The sequence below is a fragment of the Macrobrachium rosenbergii genome, chromosome 22 (assembly GCF_040412425.1).
Source record: "Macrobrachium rosenbergii isolate ZJJX-2024 chromosome 22, ASM4041242v1, whole genome shotgun sequence".
Lineage (NCBI taxonomy): Eukaryota > Metazoa > Arthropoda > Malacostraca > Decapoda > Palaemonidae > Macrobrachium > Macrobrachium rosenbergii.
Window position 1 is genome coordinate 18,371,712 of NC_089762.1, and position 25,000 is coordinate 18,396,711.

Sequence of the window (25,000 nt, forward strand, 5' to 3'; positions counted from 1 at the left end):
CTGTTGCAGGTTCATCGATGCTCATAGAGGAGTCAGCTTTAGAACCGGGAGCAGATTATCCAGCCCTGAACAGTCTAATATCAGGAATCACTCCAAGATATGTAAAACATTCATAGAAAATAAAGATTTTTCAGTAATAGGACAAGTACAAAAAGCAAATGATTTAACAATACTTGAATCTATTATTATTAAATTAACTGTACCACCATTAAACTCCCACACATCCTCTACACAACTGTTTATTGCCTGATGGTCTTGTTAAGTTGTTTCTTCTGTCTGTATGTTTATTTATTTATTTTCTCTCTTTGTAATACTCAATGCGAGTGCAGTAGTTTGTTTTAACTTCCTTCTGGGTAGGTTGTTACAGCCTTTTACTTGTTCTTCTAGGATAGGTTTTAGTCATTTTATTGTGAACGTTTTATTGTAATTGTAATTTGACTTGTGATTTTAATTTTAATTTACTGATTGCCATGTTCGCTGTTTGCAGCCTGGAAAATGCAACTATGAGGGGAGTTGTGAAACGTCGGCATATTTTAATAAAATGCATAAGGACAGTGCCTTTCCCTGAACCGCCTTGGATTGTTCTTCGAGCTGTTGCTCCGGAAGTTAGAGGTATATATATATATATATATATATATATATATATATATATATATATATATATATATATATATATATATATATATATATATATATAAAAGATGAATTCGTTCAAAGTAGTGTTCTCAAACTTTTTCGAAAACAAGTATTATTTCTATTGGACAGAATCCTTTAATGATAACCAAAGAACCCTACATTGAATAAATTGCTATTTAGATAAAAGTAAAAACTAAATCAACTGAAAGATCTGTATCACAGAAGAAAGGAAACACAAGCCAGGTGCCATAAATAACAGTTTCTTTCCCACGAAAAGCAAAACTGCTTGGTCTGTGGCTTCGCAGGCGACCTTTACGACTATCAAATGAAGGGACGAGCTTTAACGTGAATATAATCGACCATTGCCTTCATCGCTACTGGCGGTGTGTCTAACTCATGTTTTTTTTCTATAATTCCTTTTTATCGTCATGGTTCTCTGTAATGAGGTCATGTTTGCTTAAGGAATGCCTTATATAATTTCTCACACTGTTTTTTTGGATCCTTTCGTCAGCCATTCCATTTTGTTAATCGCAGTGACATCCATGATAATGAAATTAATGCCATTGAAGACGACAGTAGTAACCCGTACAATAAAAATTAATACTGCCCATTTTACAAGGCCTAAGATAACAAGACCCTAACCCCGCAAGGTCGTAGTAGCGTCAGTGTGCCTCACGTAGTACACAGTATGCATCACTAAGGGACGTTTGCAGCGTCCCTTCGCCCCTTAACTGCAACCACTGTTTAATATTTTACTTTAATTCCATCCCTTTCTTAAGTCTTGCTGTTAACTGTTACCCTTTAGTGCATCTGTGGGGGTTTTCTTCCAGCTCCACCTTGAGGTCCTTATACTTCATTTTGCCTATTTTCTGGGTCTCTTGATATTATTGTCCAGCCACTCCGACTCCTTCAATGTTCACCTTCTTAAGTGCTGACTGGCCAAAAGGGCCCCAGTGCTTGGCTTGACAACCTAAATTTCGTAAATTAGTCAACAAGACACCAACTCCTAAAACTTAATGTAGCCGAGGCCGTCGGTATCTTTTTCCTTGATCGAAGAATACTTGAGTTGATGTGCCATTTCCAAAGTCCTACCCAACTGGCCATGAGAGCCCTGTTATTATTATTATTATTATTATTATTATTATTATTATTATTATTATTATTATTATTATTACTGACGATACAGCTGCTTCGTCTTTCTAAGGTAATTTTGTACATAAGACCTCACACACTAGTATCAAACACATAACGATTCTAGATTCAGAGTAAAAATACTTTTATCTGTTATTCTGTTCCTAAATCTTTGCGTGCTAGAAGAAATTCTCGTTAAAGACTCGAGATCAGAAATTGTTTCTTAATTTTCGCGGTTTAATTCTTCTGAGAAATTTCTGTTTTCAGTTTAAAAGGCCATAAACTTTCTTTTGATGCCAGGTGTATGATATGTTATATATATATATATATATATATATATATATATATATATATATATATATATATATATATATATATATATATATATATATATATATATATATATATATATATATATATATATATATATATATATATATATATATATATATATATATATATATATATATATATATATACATACATATATCAGTCATTCATTTCTGGCTCACACTGATGGGATAATTCGAATGAGATCCTGCCTATTGGGTTACGGGTGGGTCGGGAACTTGGGTAAAATTCGCTGGTAGGTTAGACAGCAGCCTGCCTAGGAAAAAACCTCAGGCACAGAAGTACTTAGATTCCAACTTCTTTTATGATTTGTGTGGGTTAGTTGGTAGTGCCCTTGCCTTTCATTCGAAAGACCTGCGTTTGATCTCGATGTGCATAAAAAATGCACACATTTTATATATATATATATATATATATATATATATATATATATATATATATATATATATATATATATATATATATATATATATATATATATATATATATATATGTGTGTGTGTGTGTGTGTGTGTGTGTGTGTGTGTGTGTGTGTGTGTATGTATGATTAAATATTCAATGACTGCAAAAATAATTCAGGGCATTTTTTAGAAAAATAATTGACTTACAGAAGTCAGAATATACACATACTCTGTATATACATACATATATATATATATATATATATATATATATATATATATATATATATATATATATATATATATATATGTGTGTGTGTGTGTGTGTGTGTGTGTGTGTGTGTGTATGTATATGTATATACATATGTGTATGTGTGTATTATATATAAAACAAGGGATGTAAGGAATTAAACAGTTTATCAGTACATGATCTGTAAAGAATTTAATAATAAGTAGTAACGCGACAAAAATTCAAAATATTTTCTTGCCTTTTATGGACCTGAAACTTCAAAATCAGATTTCGAGTATTTTCTTGATATTTGTTTTTTTTTTTTTTCCTTTGATTAAAATAACAATTGACAAACGTAAACTTTTTCCATTAAAAACACGTGAAACCGCACCTGTTCTGCCAGACTGTAATTTCATTAATTCGGTAATCCAAAAAGTTCTTAAACGAATGATCATTGGTTCGATAATCATCCCGTTGTTTTATTATTAAAAAGACTGTGGTGTTCATTAAGCTGTCGCCCATGCGTCATCTGTGATTATTGAACCAGTAAATCGTTTCCATTTCAGACACCCACCCTGGGATTTCAAAACAGTCTTGAAAAGCAAAAACTCAGTAATCGGGTGTGGTCTCTCTTCTCTTCCTCTTCTACTGCTTTCAACATGCATTTCTTTTACTTCTTTCATTGCGCCACATTTTTTCTTTCGTCAAACCTCAGCTTAGTTCATTTATGATTTCATACTTTTTCACCTCAGATCTGTGACATTTAAACGCGCTGCTGAAGTATATTGTTGGTTGGTGAATCTGTTAGTTGTTGATGATAAGAAATCATCTGTCACCATTTGGGGTGTAAAAAATTATATTTTTTCGGTTTGTCGTTATTTATATTTTTATATTTATATATATATATATATATTATATATATATATATATATATATATATATATATATATATATATATATATATATATATATATATATATATATATATATATTATATATATATATATATATATATATATATATATATATATATACTGTATGTATTATATACACATGTATATATATGTGTGTGTGTGTGCTACACTGAGATCTGTATTTCCTTTCAAAATTAATATTTATTTCTTTGATGTGTTCTTTGCGAATCCCTGATTAAACATGTTAAGTAAGTTTTGATTTTGTTTGTTTGCTTACAGAATCAAATCAGTTGCCATTTTCCTGATAAAATTGCTCAAGATTATTATTTCAAGGTAAACAATTATGTAAATGATCTTGTTAAGTGACATTGCATCACTTTTACGACGTTTACCTTTTTCCCGTGACGCCACAAGACTCAAGTCGTTTTTGAGGTATAATGATCTCGTGCTTTGTTCACTGTACCTAAAAATAATAAAGCAGAGCGAAGTTTAAAATTTGTTTTAATTGGTTTTGACTGACTAAGTGTAGCATGTGCCCAACCGCATTTATTGTGTTTTCTCATGTAAACAAAGTGATTATAATAACCACCAAAGGGGTCCCTCTAGGCTCACATTCACGGCCAGGGCCTTGAGGATAATTCTTCTTAATTTTCTAATAGTCTAGTTTTGGAAAATCCATCGCAAAAAAACCTTGAACCTCCAAGAAGTTCCAACCAAATAACAGCCACCAGATATTTATATCCTTTCGTATAAATTTAAAAGCGCGGGGAAAGACACAATGGAATGTACAAGGCCTCACGTGAAAAGACAGAGGAACAGGACTTGAAGGCTAGAAATGATTGATTGGAGCAAATGAGACGCAGCGCGCACGCGCGCACGCGTGTAGACACGCAAGCAGACAAAGAAAGAGAGAGAGAGAGTTTATAATAAGGAATTCTCTTGCTAGAAAACTAATGGTAACCTTTGGACACCAGTGCATGCAGCAGCAATGAAAGTTATGGCTCAAGGGGAATTTCACTTCCGGCCGGTGATGGGCAGTAGTGGGTGGGTGGATGGACGGCTGTTGAGCCTGCCAGGTATCCAAATAATGATTGACAGAAACTGAGAGAGAGAGAGAGAGAGAGAGAGAGAGAGAGAGAGAGAGAGAGATTTTGTTAGATAAACCGACCTTCCCTTTCATGCTGAGATGGTCTAACTGAGGTCCACCGTGTGAACTGTTGTGTCATTCTGACTGCACTCACATTCACTCAAGCGAGCTCTTTGCCTCTCTTCCAGCTAGTCTTGAGAGCTTTCAGGCATGACTGCGGTCTAGTCTGATATCAATAACGTTCGTTCTCTAAGTTTCACCGGAAAAGTGAAAAGTTGATAATATTATATATTTTCATTCCTTAGGAACCAGACTTATTTTTCCCTCGGGAGATACCTAGTTTGGGCAACATTATTCTTATTTTTTTATTTTTTATTTGCTTTAGTGCTTTGATTTACATATTTCAGACACAAAGAATCCCCTGTATCCATCCTTTAGGCCATCCATGTATACAGGTCAAAGGCTCGTCACTTTTTATGCCACACCTTCTTCAGCCTCGGGGAATGTTTTCTACTTATGTACCGAGGTCTCGTCGACGACCTTTATTGTTGTGACGTCAGTTTACGATACATAAATTGCTGAAATCTTCTGATAATCTTGGCTGTTTTTGCCTCTGTATTGCTTCCATTTGTGCAGGTAGAGTTTTGCCTGGTGTAACGCAAAGCTGATTATTTTAAACTTGCTTTTTTTGTTTTTTTTTCTCCAAGTCTGTCCTATGTCAAGACACTATCCCCGAAAAAAGTATGGCAAATCAAATGCTTGTCTTTGCTTTTGCACATGACGACAAGCCTGTAAGTTGAGCTGTCTATCGTAATAAATGAAGCGAATCGACACATGGTTAGACTCATTTTTTCCTACTCACGTTGACGCTGACATATGTTTCGTATCCAAACGATAGAGGCATAGAATGACAGAAAAGTCTAGACAATTAGTATAACTGTGATTATAATTTTAAACTCCTCCTCTCGGATTTCTGTAGTTTCCCTCTCAGGAAGAAATACCCAGTGGTAAAGACCTATTATGTTTAATAGTAATATCCTAAATGTAAGAAATGGTTTCCTATATCTTCTGAAATTCACGCCAAATTCGTCCTCAGGATTTCATAATGTATTTCATCACTGCGAGTCGCTACCAGTTTTGTTTTGGGATGATGTAGCTTTTTCGAATTTTGAGATTTAGATGATTATGGGGTTTAGGTACGCGCTACACATGTTCAGTTGCGAAATAATAGTGACACTTCTTTTTAGGCAACATATCTTTTGCCAGTATTTCATTTTAATAATATAACGAATCCGCTAGGAGGACAAATATAATGTTCGTATTTCGTAATCACTTGAAAGATAACCTTAACGCTGAAAACCACTCAGGGACATCGTTTTGTCAAAAGATACGGAACACAGTCAGACCTCTTATTGCCACTGCATTTTAGAGATTTATTTGATGCTCTTGGATGAGTTTCGTGCTATTTATCATCTTCGTCACAAGGTTCAAACTGCTATAAAATTCTCTGGAGCGATATGGAACATGCTGTCCGCAAGGAAAAGCCTATTCATATAAAAATGTCTTTTCACTCCTTTGTCTTTTTATGAATAAAACCCTTGCCAAGGGGTCATATTTTTTGTTTAGTTTTCATCATATAAGCTTGAGGTACTTCTTTAAGAAGCAATGATTTTCGTTTAGTCTCTCTCTCTCTCTCTCTCTCTCTCTCTCTCTCTCTCTCTCTCTCTCTCTCTCTCTCTCTCTTTACGTAAGCTTAAGGTACTTCTTTAAGAAGCAATGATTTTCGTTTAGTCTCTCTCTCTCTCTCTCTCTCTCTCTCTCTCTCTCTCTCTCTCTCTCTCTCTCTCTCTCTCTCTCTCTCTCTCTTTACATAAGCTAAGGTACTTCTTTAAAAAGCAAGGATTTTCGTTTAGTCTCTCTCTCTCTCTCTCTCTCTCTCTCTCTCTCTCTCTCTCTCTCTCTCTCTCTCTAACTGTTCGACGTTTTGTGACTTCCATAAGAGTCGTAAATGGACCACTTGACGTATCTTTGTTGCGAGGACCCATAACCACGCCCACCGCTGGCCGTCACCCATCCACCCACCACAGAGTCCTTGAAGTACATAGAATACCTGTCATCACTCGGCTCATGGCCGTATCGCGACTTCATCATTCACGTCGGATATTAATAGTGACTGCTTGGCTGAAGCTTTACTCAAGCAATGAATGTACTGCGATTTGGCCACCAGTTAATGATGACAAGTGTCATTATGTTGTTTTTCAAGAATAAATGTCCATTTGTATGGTTAAAATTTACGTTTATCGTATTGTTTACTAGTCCATTCATCTTACTGAGTGACTCTTTCGTATTCACACTCATGTCTGATTCATTATTTGATGTTTGAGATGATAACGATAATAAAAACATTTTGAATGGAAAGGAAAACTGAAAAGATGAGACTGACACGATCGTCATTATTGTTCGGACAAAGGGAATATGACTTTATATCGCTAATGGCTGCGGTCGCCCACGTGTAACTAATGAAATTAGATGGTAATTATACACTCTGGTATGTTTTATCCCAAACTAGAAGTACTCCAACTGAAATGTAAAATGGCAGCTTTTGTCATATCAAAGGTAATTTTTGTAAGTGAAATTTTGCGGAAGTGATCAATGCGTAAAAGGCGTAAATGAACAGGCGTTTTAAGAGAATTATAGTAAACTGTCCGAACATTACAAATGATGACTGATATTATTGTGCACTATGACACCTTGGCTGAAAACAAGAAATCAGCGACTTATGTACAAGGCTTTATACATTTCTTGAATTTCAGTTAGATGTGACTCACTATCGTACCTAATATTTTCAAAAACATTAATATTATATACATTTCTGATCGGTTTATTCCTTGTTACTGAAGTCTGTCTTCACAGTTTCTTTGATTGGCACTCTCTTTAGCTGTTGTTTTGTTCGCTTAAACTACTGAAATCACAAAATAAAGTAATGAATCTTCATTTCAAAATAATCTATAAAAGAGCTTTTGTTTTCCGTGTAGCGAACAGAGGATTTTGGTTACTTTAATTGTTTTAAAAGGACATTTAAGCAAATAGTGTTTTCATTTCTGATTGTCTGAGAATATTGTATGTAGTGGCTGTTTTTCACTCTTTATTTTATTTTTAGAACTCTTACATACAATCAAATGTTCGGTGGCAAACGGTACTAGCATGCTCTGAGCAATCAAAGTAGCATTATTTACTTGGTAAAATTACTATATTTTTGTCATGATGTCCTTCAACATAAGTATCGAAATAGAGTTCGAAGATTGCACGATGCTGCACAAAGGAATTCTCGAGAAGTTACCGAGAAACAATACTATTTATTTATCAAGGCGACTTTGCTCATTCATGCCAAGAATTAGCGCCACCCTCGGAGAAGTCATATGTTTGCTTACTTATAGACAAGGAGACCGCGTGGAGTTAAAAAAAATGAAATGGAGAGATCGTATATCATCGTTAATACATTGAGGCGAATAAAGAGAAAATACCCTTTTAATTTTTATCGAATATGTCTACTAGAACAAATGAAATCTCTGTTATCATCATATATACTCTAGACTCGTCGTATCTCTTTCTTTGTTGTGTGACAATGGGAATTTTCACTTTCTTCGCAAATACATTCTGAATGATGTCAGCATTGGTCCATAAAGAGGCTCTTACGTGAGGAGACACATCAGCGAGATTCTTGTCACTGAGAATCTCCCAGTTCCCTTGAGACCAAGGCAGACACAAGCACCCATCAATTCAGAGAGATATTGATTGAAGGGCGACAAAGCTGATGTGTAAGAAATTCTCGAGGGGGATGAAGCCGCCCTTCCGGGACGCCGCGACTGTGATCGACCGAGTGGCCATCATTTGTTGTAGAGATTTCGATGCGTCACAGGCAAGGTTCTTAGACGCCGTTACCGGTGATTTATTTTGGAGCGGTGAGTGTGCTGGAATTTTTTCCCCCTTCTGTTCGTTAGTTTTATTAAGCGTCTCATGATTAGGAAAAGTAGTACTATAGCTAGTTTTTTTCTAGTTTTACATAGTAAATTGTGCCAAAAGTTTCTTTGAAATAAGGTTAGCACGTAATCTGCAGTCTTTTATGCCCTCTCTCTCTCTCTCTCTCTTCTCTCTCTATCTCTCTCAATGTTAGGTTTTCCTTTCATTAAGACTTCCTGTACCAAAACATTTTTATAATTGTAAACCTTCTATAATTCTCTCAAGTATCCACGCTTGAAATTGTAACAGCATTGAGCTGATAGGTCAAGGAACAGTTCCGTTATTTAGTGCCCAATTTTCTCGCTCCTTTTACTGCTACGTCGGTGTTTTGGAGAATCTTGTCATTTGTTACACTCCATTGATCTTCCCTCTGACACAGGCTTTGGAGAGGGCGAATTCTCATCCACCAGTCAGTTTTCGTTTAAAGATTTTTTTTCTTCCTAAGAATTATGTAAACAAAAAAAGTATTTGCTATTTTTGAACATTTAAAAAAAATCCACTTACGGTCGAACTTTTTAAATCATAAATTCATCTCAACTATTCTGATATTCACTAATAACCAAACCCCGGGAGAGAGAGAGAGAGAGAGAGAAGAGAGAGAGAGAGAGAGAGAGAGAGAGAGAGAGAGAGAGAGAGATTGTGAAGTTAGAACGGGGAAGAGTGAAAGTGAAAGACAGCGCAATCGGAAAACGTGAAACAGACTCATTTGCAGTTTACGTTAATATTTATCGTCTCATCAAGCCAGTGCTATTGCCAGTACAAGTCATTTACATAAACTGTTTTCCTGCGTATTACATCCAGAAAAGACGAAGACTATATATATATATATATATATATATATATATATATATATATATATATATATATATATATATATATATATATATATATATATATATATATACTTGTGTATATATATACATACATACATACATACATACATACATACATACATATATATATATATATATATATATATATATATATATATATATATATATATATATATATATATATATATACACAGTATCTGTGTGTGTGTGCGTGTGCACGAAAATGATTGTTAAAGTTCATGAAAACTTCTTTAAAAGAGAACTTAACACATTGAGATATAATATTCAGATTACCGAAAAGCATCATTACACATTACATTTACCGAACAAACATTTGAATGAATATGAACATATTTCTCACCATAGTGCATTGATGGTATGATGTAGCAGGCAATTTCTTGCTTGGTTTGAGGTATTCATTGTCGGGCTGGACGAGGGGGAACGTCTTATGATTTTCAGCCGTAAATTTACTTGATAAATAAATGTGTGTAAAGATCTTGAAAATAAAAGAAACAAATAAAAATGGGAAATATCACTCGTGTCCAGTGTTACATGTTACAGTTAGGTCTGTGCACAAGAATTAAAAAAAAGAAAAGAAAAGTTTCTTAGGTCTTATTCTTCAACGCTCTCTCGCTCTCTCTCACCCTCTCATTTTAATTGCTAGTCATGTTGCTCTTTACCCTTCTGATATGACTCATTATTCTCTCTCTCTCTCTCTCTCTCATTTTAATCACTAGTCATGTCGCTCTACTCACTCTCTCATTTTAATCACTATTCATGTCTCTCTCTATGACTCATCTCTCATCCTCTCTCTCTCTCTCTCTCTCTCTCTCTCTCTCTCTCTCTCTCATATCGTTGTCTGCCCGTCCGTCTCACATTTCATATATTCATATATTTCTGTGTATGTGGATGAACCCTCTTTCTCTCTCTCTCTCTTATATTCTAAAAATCGCAGAATAGCCTTCATCCAAAAGAAAAAAGAATTATTGAACGTTTTTCTGAACTGCGTCAGCGCCAAGTAATTTTCCCCACCCAGCTTACTCACCCACTCATCGACTCATCCATAGCAAGGTCTCTCTTTCTCTGAGGACATCAGATCGTGATTAGACACCGAGAGACGTTCCAAGATCCTCTGATAGGAAGTCCTGAGGTATGTCTTGGGATTTACACAGAAAACCCCACGTCTGCTCAAAGAGATACGTTCCAATTATAGGAGGTAGTAGAGTTATGTTTACTGCTGGTAAACATATTAACAAAACGCAGAATTTGATAATCAAGTAAAACATGGGGACATTACTTAACTCGTCATGGTATAAGAACGCAAGTACACACACACACACACACACACACACACACACACACACACACACACGCTTACTCACACACACATACACACACCTATATATATATATATATATATGTATATATATATATATATATATATATATATATATATATATATATATATATATATGTGTGTGTGTGTTTTTTTTTTTTTTTGGCTGCCCCTCTCATGAATTTTTTGTTATGAGTAACGTAATCAGAAGTGGAAGGGAAGGCATACATTAGATTACGATGGAAAACTGACACACTTAGAGTATGAAGCGACGTTGTTTCAATCAACAAAACGCCACAAGATTCACAAAGCTTCCTCAGTAGAATGCATTAAGTAACTGGAGATGTGGGACTCAGGGTCAAACAAAGATGACAGAGTATGCCCCAAGGGGCGAAAAATCGATAGATTGATCAATGACATTCAGTACAGTTTCTCTCGAGTTGGAATTTAGGGAATGACTGAAAACGGCAAATCAGACAATGGATAGGCTGCATAAAATATGTAAATCAAGTAAAATGACAGTGAATACAAAATAAAAGAGTACAGATAAGGCTAGTAAGATCTGTACTGCTATACGGACAAGAACCATGTTATGACGAAGTACCTATATCTAAATGATGATGTTGTCGATTTAAAATTAGAATATTAGGAGTCAGATGACATGATAGATTGAGAAATTATGCCTAAAGAAAAATTACGTAAGGTCCACAGGTAGCTTAGGTAATGATGAAAGGAAGATGGAGGTGGTTTGGACATGTCCTTCGTACAACCCTGAGGAGAATAATACTTGATAGTGTCAGGTGGTCTCCTGTGGGCACCAGAAGAGTTGGAAAACCCAGATCTACGTGGATACGAACTCTTGAGAAGGAAGGCTGGAGAGGAGTGGAGAATTGTGGAAGATAAAGCACAGGAAAAACATGAGTGGTGGAATTTCCCAGATACCCTTTGCGTCACGTTGGAGGCGTGGTGGTATATATATATATATATATATATATATATATATATATATATATATATATATATATATATATATATATATATATATATATATATATATATATATATATATATATATATATATATATATAATATATATATATATATATATATATATATATATATATATATATATATATATATATATATATATATATATTATATATATATATATATATATATATATATATATATATATATATATATATATATGCACATCATTGTAAACTTTGCATGCCTCCGGTTAGGCTGTATGTTTACCTTTAATGGAGAGAGAGAGAGAGAGAGAGAGAGAGAGAGAGAGAGAGAGAGAGAGAGAGAGAATGTAACTTTCAAAATATCTCAATTTGTGATTCACCTTTTACCAACCATCTAAATAATCAGCATCATAAAGACAATTTCTGTCAATGAAAACATCTCCTTTAGTGTAGTGTACCGAGAGAAATCTCAATAATATCTAATGCAGCAGAGCCAGTGTATAATTGAGGTACGTAATGCTGAACAGAGCTCTCATGTAAACAGCAGGTATGCATAATTGACAAACACATGCAATATTTATCACGGGTTCGTCCACATACGCGTAGAGTATGTATTTATGCATGGTTATGTATGAAGTGTGCTTGAAAAAAGATGCACTAATGCTCCGTCTAAGCGAGTTTGAAGGACTAGTTCGAACTGGTTGGTCCCTCGCTGTTTTTCTACAAGCGTCCATTTCCGGCGAGAAGTATACCTTGAATCACGCCGCAGTTCAAAGCGCTTCGTTCTGCTTCGTTAATGACAGTCGTTGCATTAAGCATTATTCTTTTTATGGCTGTGTCTGAAATGTACTGTAGTTCAAATGTATGGGTAATATAGTGATTGGCATTTCAAAAATTTAGCCTTTAAATAACCAACGATGAAATCTTGCTAACATCGATGAGATTTGTTTGAGATTTTTCAACCGCTTATTCCTCAGTTTTTTCCAAGTTGATTACAGTATATGTGCTTTCAATAAAATTTATTGACGCATAATTATAACCAACTGAAACTGAATCATTAACATACATTTAATAATAAATCTTATTGTCAGTGTGCACAACTCGATGACCCTTTCATTTCACCTTGATTTCATAAGACCGCAAAATTATTTGCATAAATTTGCATAAGTAGAAGAAAACAGTTACTGATACATGAGCAGGAAAACCTCTGCGGTCAGAATAGTTTCGTTTGCTGTCCGTTAATGAGTAAACGGCATTAACGCTCACTTTACCGTAAAGCAATCTTGATTTGCATTCTTGAAACCGTAGTTGATAGACATTTTTGTAGTTTCGTTCATTTTAAAAGCCAACGAAACGCACGTTTCATTTCGTTTGCCAAAGCGTTTAAGGTTCCTGACAAACTTATCCGGTAAACTATAACAAATTCCGGCCAAATTAGATTTTAACACAGCGCTTTATACATTAACATCCCTAAAGCGGTTCAGGCTACCATATACCGACCGATATTACCTGGGTCCAAAAATGCTGAATAAATAGAAGTCTGGGCCAAATAAAGTAGTTAAATTTCAAGGTGACAGACAGATGGAACATCACCTGATTACTACTTTACGGCAGGTCGTCCCTCAATAATGATTTCAGCGTTACTGCCTACATGAGCATCAATCTGGAAGAGTTATGGCTACTGTGTTAAAATCTAGAATGAATTGACTCTTTCCTTTTACATTGCAGTGCCCTGTAGTTTGGTAGGTTTTGAAACGGAGTGAGATAAGAATACGTATCCAGATGTCAGTAGTTAAAATGAAGGGAAAGCATAATCTGAAATCGCAAGTTCAGACCTCTGCAAATAGCAATCTTATGATTACTTTGAATCTAAAATATCTTTAGCGATGTTAAGACTAAAAGCCTTAGAGGCAAATAATTCTCCTCGTAATGAAAGGCGTTGTGTGTTCGTGGCAATGCTTCAACCAAATTATCTGAGTTTTTGCAAAATGTGTTTGTGCAAGTGCATATGATATGGCAAGCATCCTTACATTGACAGCTAATTCTAGCATAGAGCCAAATCTTGCAATCATTGTTCATGAATTTGTAAATTTAATTTTTTCCATTCCAAGTATAATCAGTTTTCAAATTTAAAAGTGTGAGATCATGAGAAAATTTTGGCTTTTAAAAATGGTTGAAAGATTTTGGGTGGAAATTGTTCAAACGATTTATTTTTGAAGTTCGCTAGAAAGAAGGATGAACACAGTGAGCAATGAAGTATGAAGCAGGAGCAGTGAAAGGAATATGTTCTTACAAAAAATGGTTGTGGAAAAGTTAAGTTTGGGGAAAACACAACTGAAGGCCAGGAGTTACAGGGTGAATGGCACAGCCACATATTTATTTTTTATTGGATTAATACCTTTCTTCATTTTTTTTTTAATCATAAGCTGAAAAAATCTTCAACTGAAAACCCTTATAGGTGGAGTCAGTAGACAATAAACCCAAGAGGGCTCCAAAGGGTAATCAGCCGCAGAGAGGTACAAGTTATAGGAAAAAGTGATAGATAAATAAATTAATATGAGAAAATAGGCCAATACACTTGAATTCAGGAGACGTCAGTAGAAAGCAGCAATGAATTTGCTCCTCGCTTAAACATCTGGAGGTCAGATGATTCCACAACTGCAATGAGTAAATTCCACATTTCAGTTGTAGCCAAAAATTCCTAGCAAACCGAGTAGTATTAAACGTGATGCTACAAAATAACCCACTGTGTGCAGCAGCAGCAGCCAGCCTAATGTTGCGAGCAAAAATAGCTAAGTCGGGTAAAGAAGAGTGCAGAGGATGATTGTCGTTGTAGTACACTTTATGAAGCAAACAATGAACTCACTTTACGTCCATGCCAGAAGTCAGCAGGAAGAGTTGGCAAAATAAATTTGACTGATCACTTAATGCTATCCAAGACATTGAGATGAGAGTGACGCCTTTTCCCTAGAAAGGGATGGCTCCGAAATGTGGTGCCCTACCACCACTGGTCACAAGCTCTATTAGTAGAATGTTTATTGGTCTCCTGTGCCGACGGTATATGACATTTGGTCACACATCCAAGAAATACATCAAACTCAGCGTTGCTTAACTTTGCCGGTTCCCAGACGCTTTTTGTAGGATGAGGTTGCTTGTCCCTTGCCCTTAACCATCCTGGCTGCGATACATCATATTCCAGTGCGCGGCACAGAATTAATGACTTATATTAAAAGTGAGACAAGGATTATTTTAGGAAACGGGCTTACATTACCTTCTCCCACCTGGATCATCTAAATGAATTTTTGCTATTCAGGTTTGTCCACTAACCATTTGATCACAAAAGATTAATATATATATATATATATATATATATATATATATATATATATATATATATATATATATATATATATGTGTGTATTATATATATATAATATAAATATGTTATATATATGATTTTTATAATTTATATATATATATATAATTATAAAATATATATATATATATATATATATATCATAAATAGTTTGTGTAAAGGTGCCAATTATAAAAAGAATAAAAAAGTAAAGTATGGAGAAAAAGAGAGATCTATATATATCATATATAGATATAACATTTATATATATATATATATATATATATATATATATATATATATATATATATATATATATATATAAATATATATATTTCTAACTCAAATCAGGATCGAACCCAGGTCTTTCAATTGAAGGGCAAGGGCGCTGCCCACTTTGCCATACAAGTCATAAAAGAAGTTTGAACCTGAGAGCAATTGAAAGACCTGGGTTCGATCCTGATATGAGTCAGAAATTTATTTCTGTTCCACACGTGATTGTGTGTTGATTATTTCTATCTTATTCACTCAGAAGGGATAATTCGAATGAAATGCTGTCAATTGGGTCATTGCTGAGTCGGGAAGTTGGGGAAAACACGCTGGTATGCAGGCAATTGCCCAGGTAATTCCTTGGGTGCAGTTGCTCTCAGGTTCCAACTTCTTTTATAACTTGTATGGCCTAGTGGGCAGCGCCCTTGCCTTTCAATTGAAAGACCTGGGTTCGATCCTGATATGAATCAGAAATTTATTTCTGTTCCACACGTGATTTTATGTTGATTATTTCTGTATATATATATATATATATATATATATATATATATATATATATATATATATATATATATATATATATATATATATATATATATATATATATATATATATATATATATATAATCATTATACAACGTTCTTCTTTAGGGGTATTCTCGAGAAGCTGTTAACCCTTCTATTTCTCAGCAATTCTTTTAGGAAGAGGTTTCATACCCGTTCTATTCAATCTGGTTGTAGTTCAGTACAGTCGCCTAACCGCAAGGTACATAATTTACTGATTAGGTCTTAAGAGGCATAATGAACCTTGTGCGTGCATGGGTTGGGCTGGGCGATTTATTAATAAATTGTAAAATAGGTGTGTGTGTGTGTGTGTGTGCATCCTGTATTTTAATAAACAACTCTAAGAAAGGAAATATGAGCAGTTTTGAGAAAAAAAAGAAACAGTCGATTCAGAAATAGAGAAATAGAGAAAATTAGGGGAGAAATAAGCATTAAAAAAGTGTCGTGACAAACAAATGCTAAAACAAAAGCGAAACGAGAAAGTGTGTCGTAAGTGATGCGTGCAGCAAAATGTCTTAAAAATGAAACCGACGACGCTCCCAGCTAAGAAGATGGTCATTCAGGTGAGAAAATCTTGGAAGTCGTGCTTTGGAAAAGTTCTCGGCTGCGCCCGCTGAAAATTAAATGAAGGTAATCCAAAGTGAAGGAGACGATGACTGATTATAGAGGAAGTCAGCTTTTGTAATCATACAAACGCGCTCGAGAGCACGCCCACATATACATTTATATATTTATATATATATATATATATATATATATATATATATATATATATATATATATATATATATATATATATATATATATATATATATATATATATATATATATGTATATATATATATATATATATATATATATATATGTATATATATATTTAATACATTTATATATATATATATATATATATATATATATATATATAATATATATATTTACAGTATATACACAGTATATAGATATATATATGTATATTATATATACATATATATATATACATATATATTATACTGTGTATATATATATATATATATATTTTATATTTGTATATACTTATATAATTGTGAGTAGAAGAACCTTTTAATTTTCTCCCAACCTGAAGCAACGAGATGACATGATGAAGTCACCTTTTAATGATGATTTGGACATGATGACGTCACCCTTTAATGATGGCCTGTCTCTGTAGACAAAATCTTGCTACATTGTTGTGAGTTCTCTTTTTGTTGTGATTTCTCTTTTCTTTTTTCCTTCTGGTTCACTGTCACTTTCCATCTCTTTCCTGAGAAAGAGCAACTTTATATTTTGGTTCTACTTCCCGACAGAACCAGAATGGCAACTCGTACAGCTGCTCTCGTGAAGAACTAGATCACTAAACCTTCTCTTTCCCATGATTGTCGGCTGAACGTGCCGAAAAAAATTCTGGAAGATGAAAGGAGGCACGAGGCTGATGATCTCAAATGGTCGTGAAATCATTCTGTTAATATTTACTTTTTCTAAATATTTTTTTTTATAACTTGTTGCTTGCTCTGTTATTTTTGCGACGAACTCTTTTTCTCCATACTTTATTCTTAGCTCTTTTTATGAAGTGTGGCTTTTTATACTCTTTACACAAACCGGTGATATATATATATATATATATATATATATATATATATATATATATATTTTTTTTTTCATTCCAAAGTTAATTTGAACTTAGGCCTTCTTCTAACAATATAGACTTAAGGCCATCTCCCTGAGAGAATATACAAAATGTGAGAATAAGACTGCCCTTTTTTATAGATAAATAGATAGACGGGAGATATATGCATGTGGTCATTTCATAAAGGCATCAACACCAACAGCCATCCTATAATTCAAGGAAACGCGCCCTAGATCAGCAGGCAACACCGTTACAAGAACCGTCACCCTTCCTTCCATCCTCCAAATGGCTCCCGCTGCTTGTTTTTGAAGTGATGCGTAATAATGGGCGAGACATTTGTGACGTGATTGCTTGAAGAGCTCTCTGAAATTGCTAAAAGGGAAAACGAGCGAGCCTTTTCCCCTTACGTATTCGGTAATTTCCTCATAATGGCATATTACATAACCGGGCCGAGTCTTCATCGTCGCGTTTAATCTTCTCAAAATTACTGCTTATATTTCGTGTGTCACGTTCGACGCTTCATCTTCAGGAATCAGCTGTCTTGACGGTCTTAATGTCGTTACATAGGATGGCTCTTTTTTTTCTGAAGCGGGATGTGATGTTTTTCTTCCCGGAAATATTGTCTGAAATACATGTTTTCAGTTAAAGTGTGTTTTTTTTCGTTTTTATCAACTGCTGCAGTGTATAATCTCGTAGGCGACAGTGTACAATCATTTTTAGTCTTGGCCTCCTAAGCACTGACACTTTTCAGGTAAACAATAAAAACATATTCCTAGTAAGTCTCTCCATTTTAATAAGTGGATCCAAAATATACTTAGACACCAAAGGTTTCCTTAATGTTTTTGTTGCGTGCAAACATCTGCTGAGGTTGGTATCTCCACCAGTATGCCCAGATCAGAAATGAGATTTTATGGCACTGTTCTGTGAACTGTGAATTGACTGTTCCAACGAATTTTTATATGCCAAGTCTAGGACGTTATCAATGACAATAAAACGAGGGGCACATACTTGGACAGCTGATTGGTAGCTTTCTTCTGAACTCCTTGTATACATATATATATATATATATATATATATATATATATATATATATATATATATATATATATATATATATATATATAAATATATATATAAACATATAAATATCATGTATGTATGTATATACATGTTTATGTATATATATATATATATATATATATATATATATATATATATATATTATATTTATTTATTTATTGAATGCTGATTTTAAGGGAACGCCTTTCTAGTTTTCCGAGTCTCATCATATCGTCAAGGCTAAAACTCTGAAGGAAAAGATGAAAATTGTTGCTAGAGTGTTCCATTCATTTGCTTCTGCCGACAGCTGCTTCATCCATTAACTCATGGTTATCATCAAGGCTATAATAGATCTTCAACGGAACTGGATTCCAGTATACAGATGAGTTCAGTCAATAACTAAAGATTATTGCAAGAGTCGGAATAAAGTGAAAATTAACAAAGAAATTCGACGGTGTTGGCCGCTGCCTTAATGCAACGGGAGAGAGCCCAAATTCATACAAATTTGCCAATGGCTCTTCCATTAACAGAGCCTCCTCTCACTGCATTGCCTGGAGAAGAAGTCTACACGGAGCTAGAGCGTGTGAGGCAGGTGTTGACAAAAACGAACACTCTAGCAACATCTCCGATGACATGATTATTTATGGTATACAGTTTTACACCAATGCCTTTTAATATCGAAGCCACTTTATTTTGGGAATAACTTAACAAATATTTCCCTTGATAGCATGGATGTCATTGCCATCTCTGAATCAAACCCAAAATGCACAAGTTCGTCGAATCCTGTCCAGGTTAGGTGCACTTATCATGTATAATTTCCTTTTGAGAGTAAGTTATTACTTAGGTAAAGTGAATTCGGGTTTAAATGGTATTTTTAACTTAATATTTAATATATATATTTATACATGTATATATATATATATATATATATATATATATATATATATATATATATATATATATATATATATATATATATTCTTTGTGTTTAAGTACTCAAGGAGGCTCTAAGTGAACTTCAGATTCATGTGGAATTTTTGCTACAATAATAGTATATGCGTGTCCAAGGATTCTCCCAGGCTGTGATAATTATGGCAGTGATAGGGGAAGAATTGTGTGGAGATGGTGTTGAAGATTTAATTTATGTTAGGGAAAGAGTTGTTTATACATTGTTTGCAAATGGCCAGTGAGAAGAGTGAGAAAGTTGGTAAATTAAAAAAACGTCAGAGGTTGATTAACTGCATAAAATTAACGTAATTTGCTCATTTTTAAAAAAGGCAGAACATGAAATCTTGGTATTGTACTCGGAAGAAGTAAACATATTTTAACTCAAGATTACTGAAATTAAGCAAGAAATGAAAAGAGAAATTCTCTTAACCACACAGCGGCGAGACTCTAGGTAAAGGAAAAAAAAGGTGCAGAAAATGCGTCCTTTGAAATCTATGAAATTAACACACACACACACACACACACACACACATATATATATATATATATATATATATATATATATATATATATATATACATATATATATATATATATATATATATATATATATGTGTGTGTGTGTATGTTTGTATATTATATATATTATATAATATATATATATATACATATACACACACACACAGGTTTCAAAGGGCACACACACACACACACACACACACACACATATATATATATATATATATATATATATATATATATATATATATATACAGTATATATACAGTATATCGTGTTTATGTGTATGTATGTATGCATTACTTCAGTGATAACTTGTATGCAATACATGCAGACATCCCTGTTGCTACTTACTCTGGCCACAAATATTAAAATTTTTTAGGCAGTGCTGCTAATTCACATCAAGAAAAACTTCATTTATCTTGCAAATAGATAGTGTAGGCTAACAGGGTTATAGATAGGGTGTAAAATCATATGAAAACATTAAAGGGGAAGCAGGAAACGAACGAATAGTAATTCCACCTTGCAATAGTGTTAACAGGGTGCTGCCAGTTGTTGCAAGAACGTCGAACAAATATTTGTGAATATAATTTTGCCATCGGTAGATGATTGACAGAATGTTACACTACGAGGTGCTCTAAATCATTGGCAAAAATGTACGAGTCTGACACTGCTTCAAGTTCTTAGGAATTAAATTTGAATTATATTTCTTCAGAAAAACGAAGTCGACATCCTAACTCCTGTTCTTTCACCTTGCACCCATGTAATCTGGCTCTCAGGATACGTTTGCTGCTTATATAGTTGAATATTCCTCTTATTTAATAACATCCAAAATTTGCAACTTGAAATCATTCAATAGTTTATATGGAAAAACCTCTCCATAATAACGCCTTTGAGAGGTTGTCTACTAGCCAAAGCACCAACAATATCAGTTTGCACAAGGAGTTTGCGTAAATTTTATCTCGAGACATTTCATTTTTCCAGGCGTAAGAAGGACTGGAATCTCTTTTATATGAGGTTTATACTTTGGGGGATATAATTCATAATGGATTCAAGCAAACAATCAAAGTGACTGAATGTCCGTACCTTTCCTGAGGCTTAGGGAAAAACTTACAAGAAGGAGAAAGGAAAGTAGTCTTATTCCGCTATGAAGAGGGAAGGTTATGAAAATCAGAGAAAGCAGCAAAAAAGATAAATTTCTAAATAATAATAATAATAATAATAATAATAATAATAATAATAATAATAATAATAATAATAAACATTATCACAAGTCTTGCTCTCTTTGCTGGAACGAATTACTAGTTCTCCTTACACCGTTCTATTCTACACATATATTTACGTTCTCACATGCATAAAAACGTATTATCCTTTATACTTATAAATACTATTTACCTCTACTTTCTGTTTTTTCCTGTTTTCAGGTGTGGGTTATCCATTGAGCAAAATAAACTCTCGCTTAGGGTACCAAGGGAAGGGAAAACCACGGTGTTTTCCAATGCTGGATTTTCCATGTTACAAATGACGTAGCTGAACTGAACAACTCCCCTCCACACAATAAAGGCAAAACATACACATACATATACAACAAGAATAATTGTAACCAAATATCATTATTAATATTATTTCTGTGGTGAATGTGTTGATGATATGTTTTAAACTTGGGAGTGAAGCAAAACTGGAATTGGAAACGTGGTGGTTTGTTTCTTTTGCAAATATTGAGTGTTGTAAACAATTTGTTGCTATACTTGCAGTTTACATTGCTTAGACAAAACAGCTACGGATAACACTGATCGTCGTAACACTCTTGAAAAATTAAAAATACATTTACATATGCATTATAACACTCTTATGTGTATAAATTGTGTCTGGTTACTGTATTTTGGTTAGCATGTGGCTGACTTTGGAGGAATGTTCAATCTAATCACAATGTTCTAAAGGGAAAAGTTCTGACGAAGAGGGTAAGAGAGCAAATTATGTTCGAAAACGTTATCACTACTGCTTAAAAAGAGAGACACCGGTAAAGTTGATCTAGTAGGATGGTTTTGACACGAAATAGTAAATTAAAAAGTTCTTGTATCATAAAAATTTTAAGATTCATCTGCACAACAATTTCTTAAAGTTAAACGCCGCTATTGTTAATATCCTCCAACATAGTGGGTTCATTATAGTCCCAACGGTCAAAGACCTCTGTGTGAACGAATATTTGGCAATAAATGTCATTTCAGTGCTTATTTATTCTAAGTGAATTGATCAAGTAGTAGAGTGAAGGTATCTTACCTATAAATAATATCAAACAACTGTACGGAAGAAAAAAGCAACAAACAAACCGTGTACCCTTCCTTTACAGTAAATATAGCAATGAAATAATGCAAATAAATTCACTTTCATACACGACCACGAGCAAGGCTAACAGGTTAATATTATCCCTCGCCCACCATTGAATAGACTTTTATTTCTGATAAAGAAGGGAGTCTGTTTTCGTCGCAGTCAGAAAGATAAACTTCAAAAAGGTAATTTGTATACGTATTGAATATTCTGTGCTATTTACTTCCGACGTATTAATATCGGCAGTGTTTATCAAAAAAAATAATTTCCTTTGCAACAGTTCCTAGAAAAAAAAACACGAACAAATAAGCGAGGGAAAAGAGAGAGATAGAAAAGAAATTAGAAAAACAAACACGAAAACACGACGAATATTCATTCCTCTGAATAGGAAGATGTAACTTCCATCAACAAGTATAAAATGTTCATCCTTTGTGTAGGAAACATTTGCATAATAATATAGTACTTGGATTTTGCTTCGTCTATTTCTGAAGCACAGAAAATAACCGCGGAAAATTTCATGGAAATGTTTAATGGTGTACTGTATTCCAAACGCTCTCTTCTGATTTAAAGCTATATCAGTTTTTGACATGAAGCTTTCCCCGTCTACAGTTTCACTAACACAGTATTTCTCTGCTATTACGAGTACCTTATAAAAGCTGAAAAATTACAGCCATTGTTTACAATCCATTCAGGAGACCCCAAAAAAGTGAAGGTATTTTCTTGTTGCCATATTCGTCATAAACGATAATGCCTTGTGGATAGCCATCGCATACTCCGTCGTAACAAAAATAATTGTATAATCGTCGATGTATACGCGGACATTAGTCCAATTTCCGAAATGTTTGCTCTGAGGAATGTCCCCACAGTGAAGCTTTTCCAGTTAAATAAAGCGCTGCCGATTGTATGTCAAAGGTTAAGGAAATTGCCGGAAGTCCGTCCTCATTGGGGAAAGCCATTTTGCGTCATCTTTTATTCAGATTCCTGTTTCTGTGATATTCCGATTTTGCTGTCAATCAAATGTAGTAGCTTCTCCACTTTCACCGAGATAGAAAACAAAGTCTGGTCGAATCCACGACGTCCATTCAGCGAAAGAGAATATTCACCAAGGAGACAGTGTGACAGGAAAATGACAGAGAAGGCCGCAGAGGCAGTAAAGATTTAGATATAGAAAGAGGGAAGCCAAAGAGTCTATACAAGGGGTTGTGGGCGTGCCGAAACGATGGCCGAGTGAGTAGGCGTGGTCAGTCACGCTTCGCCATTATCACATAAACTTCCTGGCCCCAAAACCTACCAACAACGGATTGCGTCACTTGATTTTGCTTGTTTGGACAAAGACCGTGGCGCAAGGGCATCACGCAACGATCGTCTCCAAGCGCTGTGTCCATTCATGCATAATGCTACTGCCGTTGCAATCACCAGCCTCCCCTTTTTAATACCTCAGTTGCATCATTTGTCCGGCGGTTTTTTCGAATTTTCTTTGTGCGTCTGTGGTTCTATGTAGATGTTATGTTAATGTCAATATATATTGCCGTTGTAATCTTTTTAATGTCCAACACACACTCTTTTTCTCTTTCTCTCTCTCTCTCTCTCTCTCTCTTGTTTTAATATTAATCTTTGGCGCCAGCAATATCACCTCTCAAGTGAATAGGTGAGCTAATTACCATATTTTAGCTTGACTGCTGTACCTCTTTTCATATCTTCCACGCGTCGAGAAGGTTCCTTTCCTGCTGTCGGGCAGTGTCTATAGAAAACAGCCTTTACATACCCACAGTCGGCATGACACGAGTCTCCGCCCATGCATTCTGCTATCTGAAGACCACCCATTAGGTCTTTGTACAAGAAGAAAACAGTTCTTCCTCTTTTCCTTTTAGGGATTTCACCGTTATTCTCTTCTGCCTATAGAAGACCTCGCCGTTTCTCATTGTAACGACACCGCTGGGTCACACCAGGCCAATCATCAGCGCGGGTTCTCGTTCATATAAAAGTCCAGTTCTCATCCACCAGGTCAAACCCAGATCGCAGTCATTAGCATAATTCTAATTGCCGACCATTACTACACCAACAGTAGAACACTAGGGCGGTCCGAAATGACTTTCACAGTCATTACTCTTCGCGTATTCCTCATCTCATTATGATGATAATCAAAATGCTTTTTTAATTGTCTTTTCTTTCTTTACTGAATACACTTATGAAACCCATTCTCCCTATAAAACGCATCTCAGGTTTAGTACAGGATTGAAAGAATCACTCTCGGAAATCTTTTCAAGTTATTGGTGAAGATCGCAGATTACTTACGGGTAATCTTTAGAAGATGATATGCAAATTGAGATTAATGGAGGTCGTTGGGTTGCCCTGCGCGTGCGCCACTAAGAACTCCTGGGGTCGTCGAGTTCCCTCATTCGT

General features: G+C 34.6%; 1 protein-coding gene across 1 annotated transcript in view; it reads right to left on the bottom strand.

Moving 5' to 3' along the window:
• Nucleotides 1-25,000, bottom strand: part of LOC136850432 (uncharacterized) — a 39,411-nt gene that overhangs the window by 7,683 nt on the left and 6,728 nt on the right. Inside the window, exon 3 of the mRNA XM_067124011.1 lies at nucleotides 11,726-11,810. Within this exon, the coding sequence (XP_066980112.1) occupies nucleotides 11,726-11,810 (85 nt within the window). The remainder of the gene's footprint in view (nucleotides 1-11,725; nucleotides 11,811-25,000) is intronic.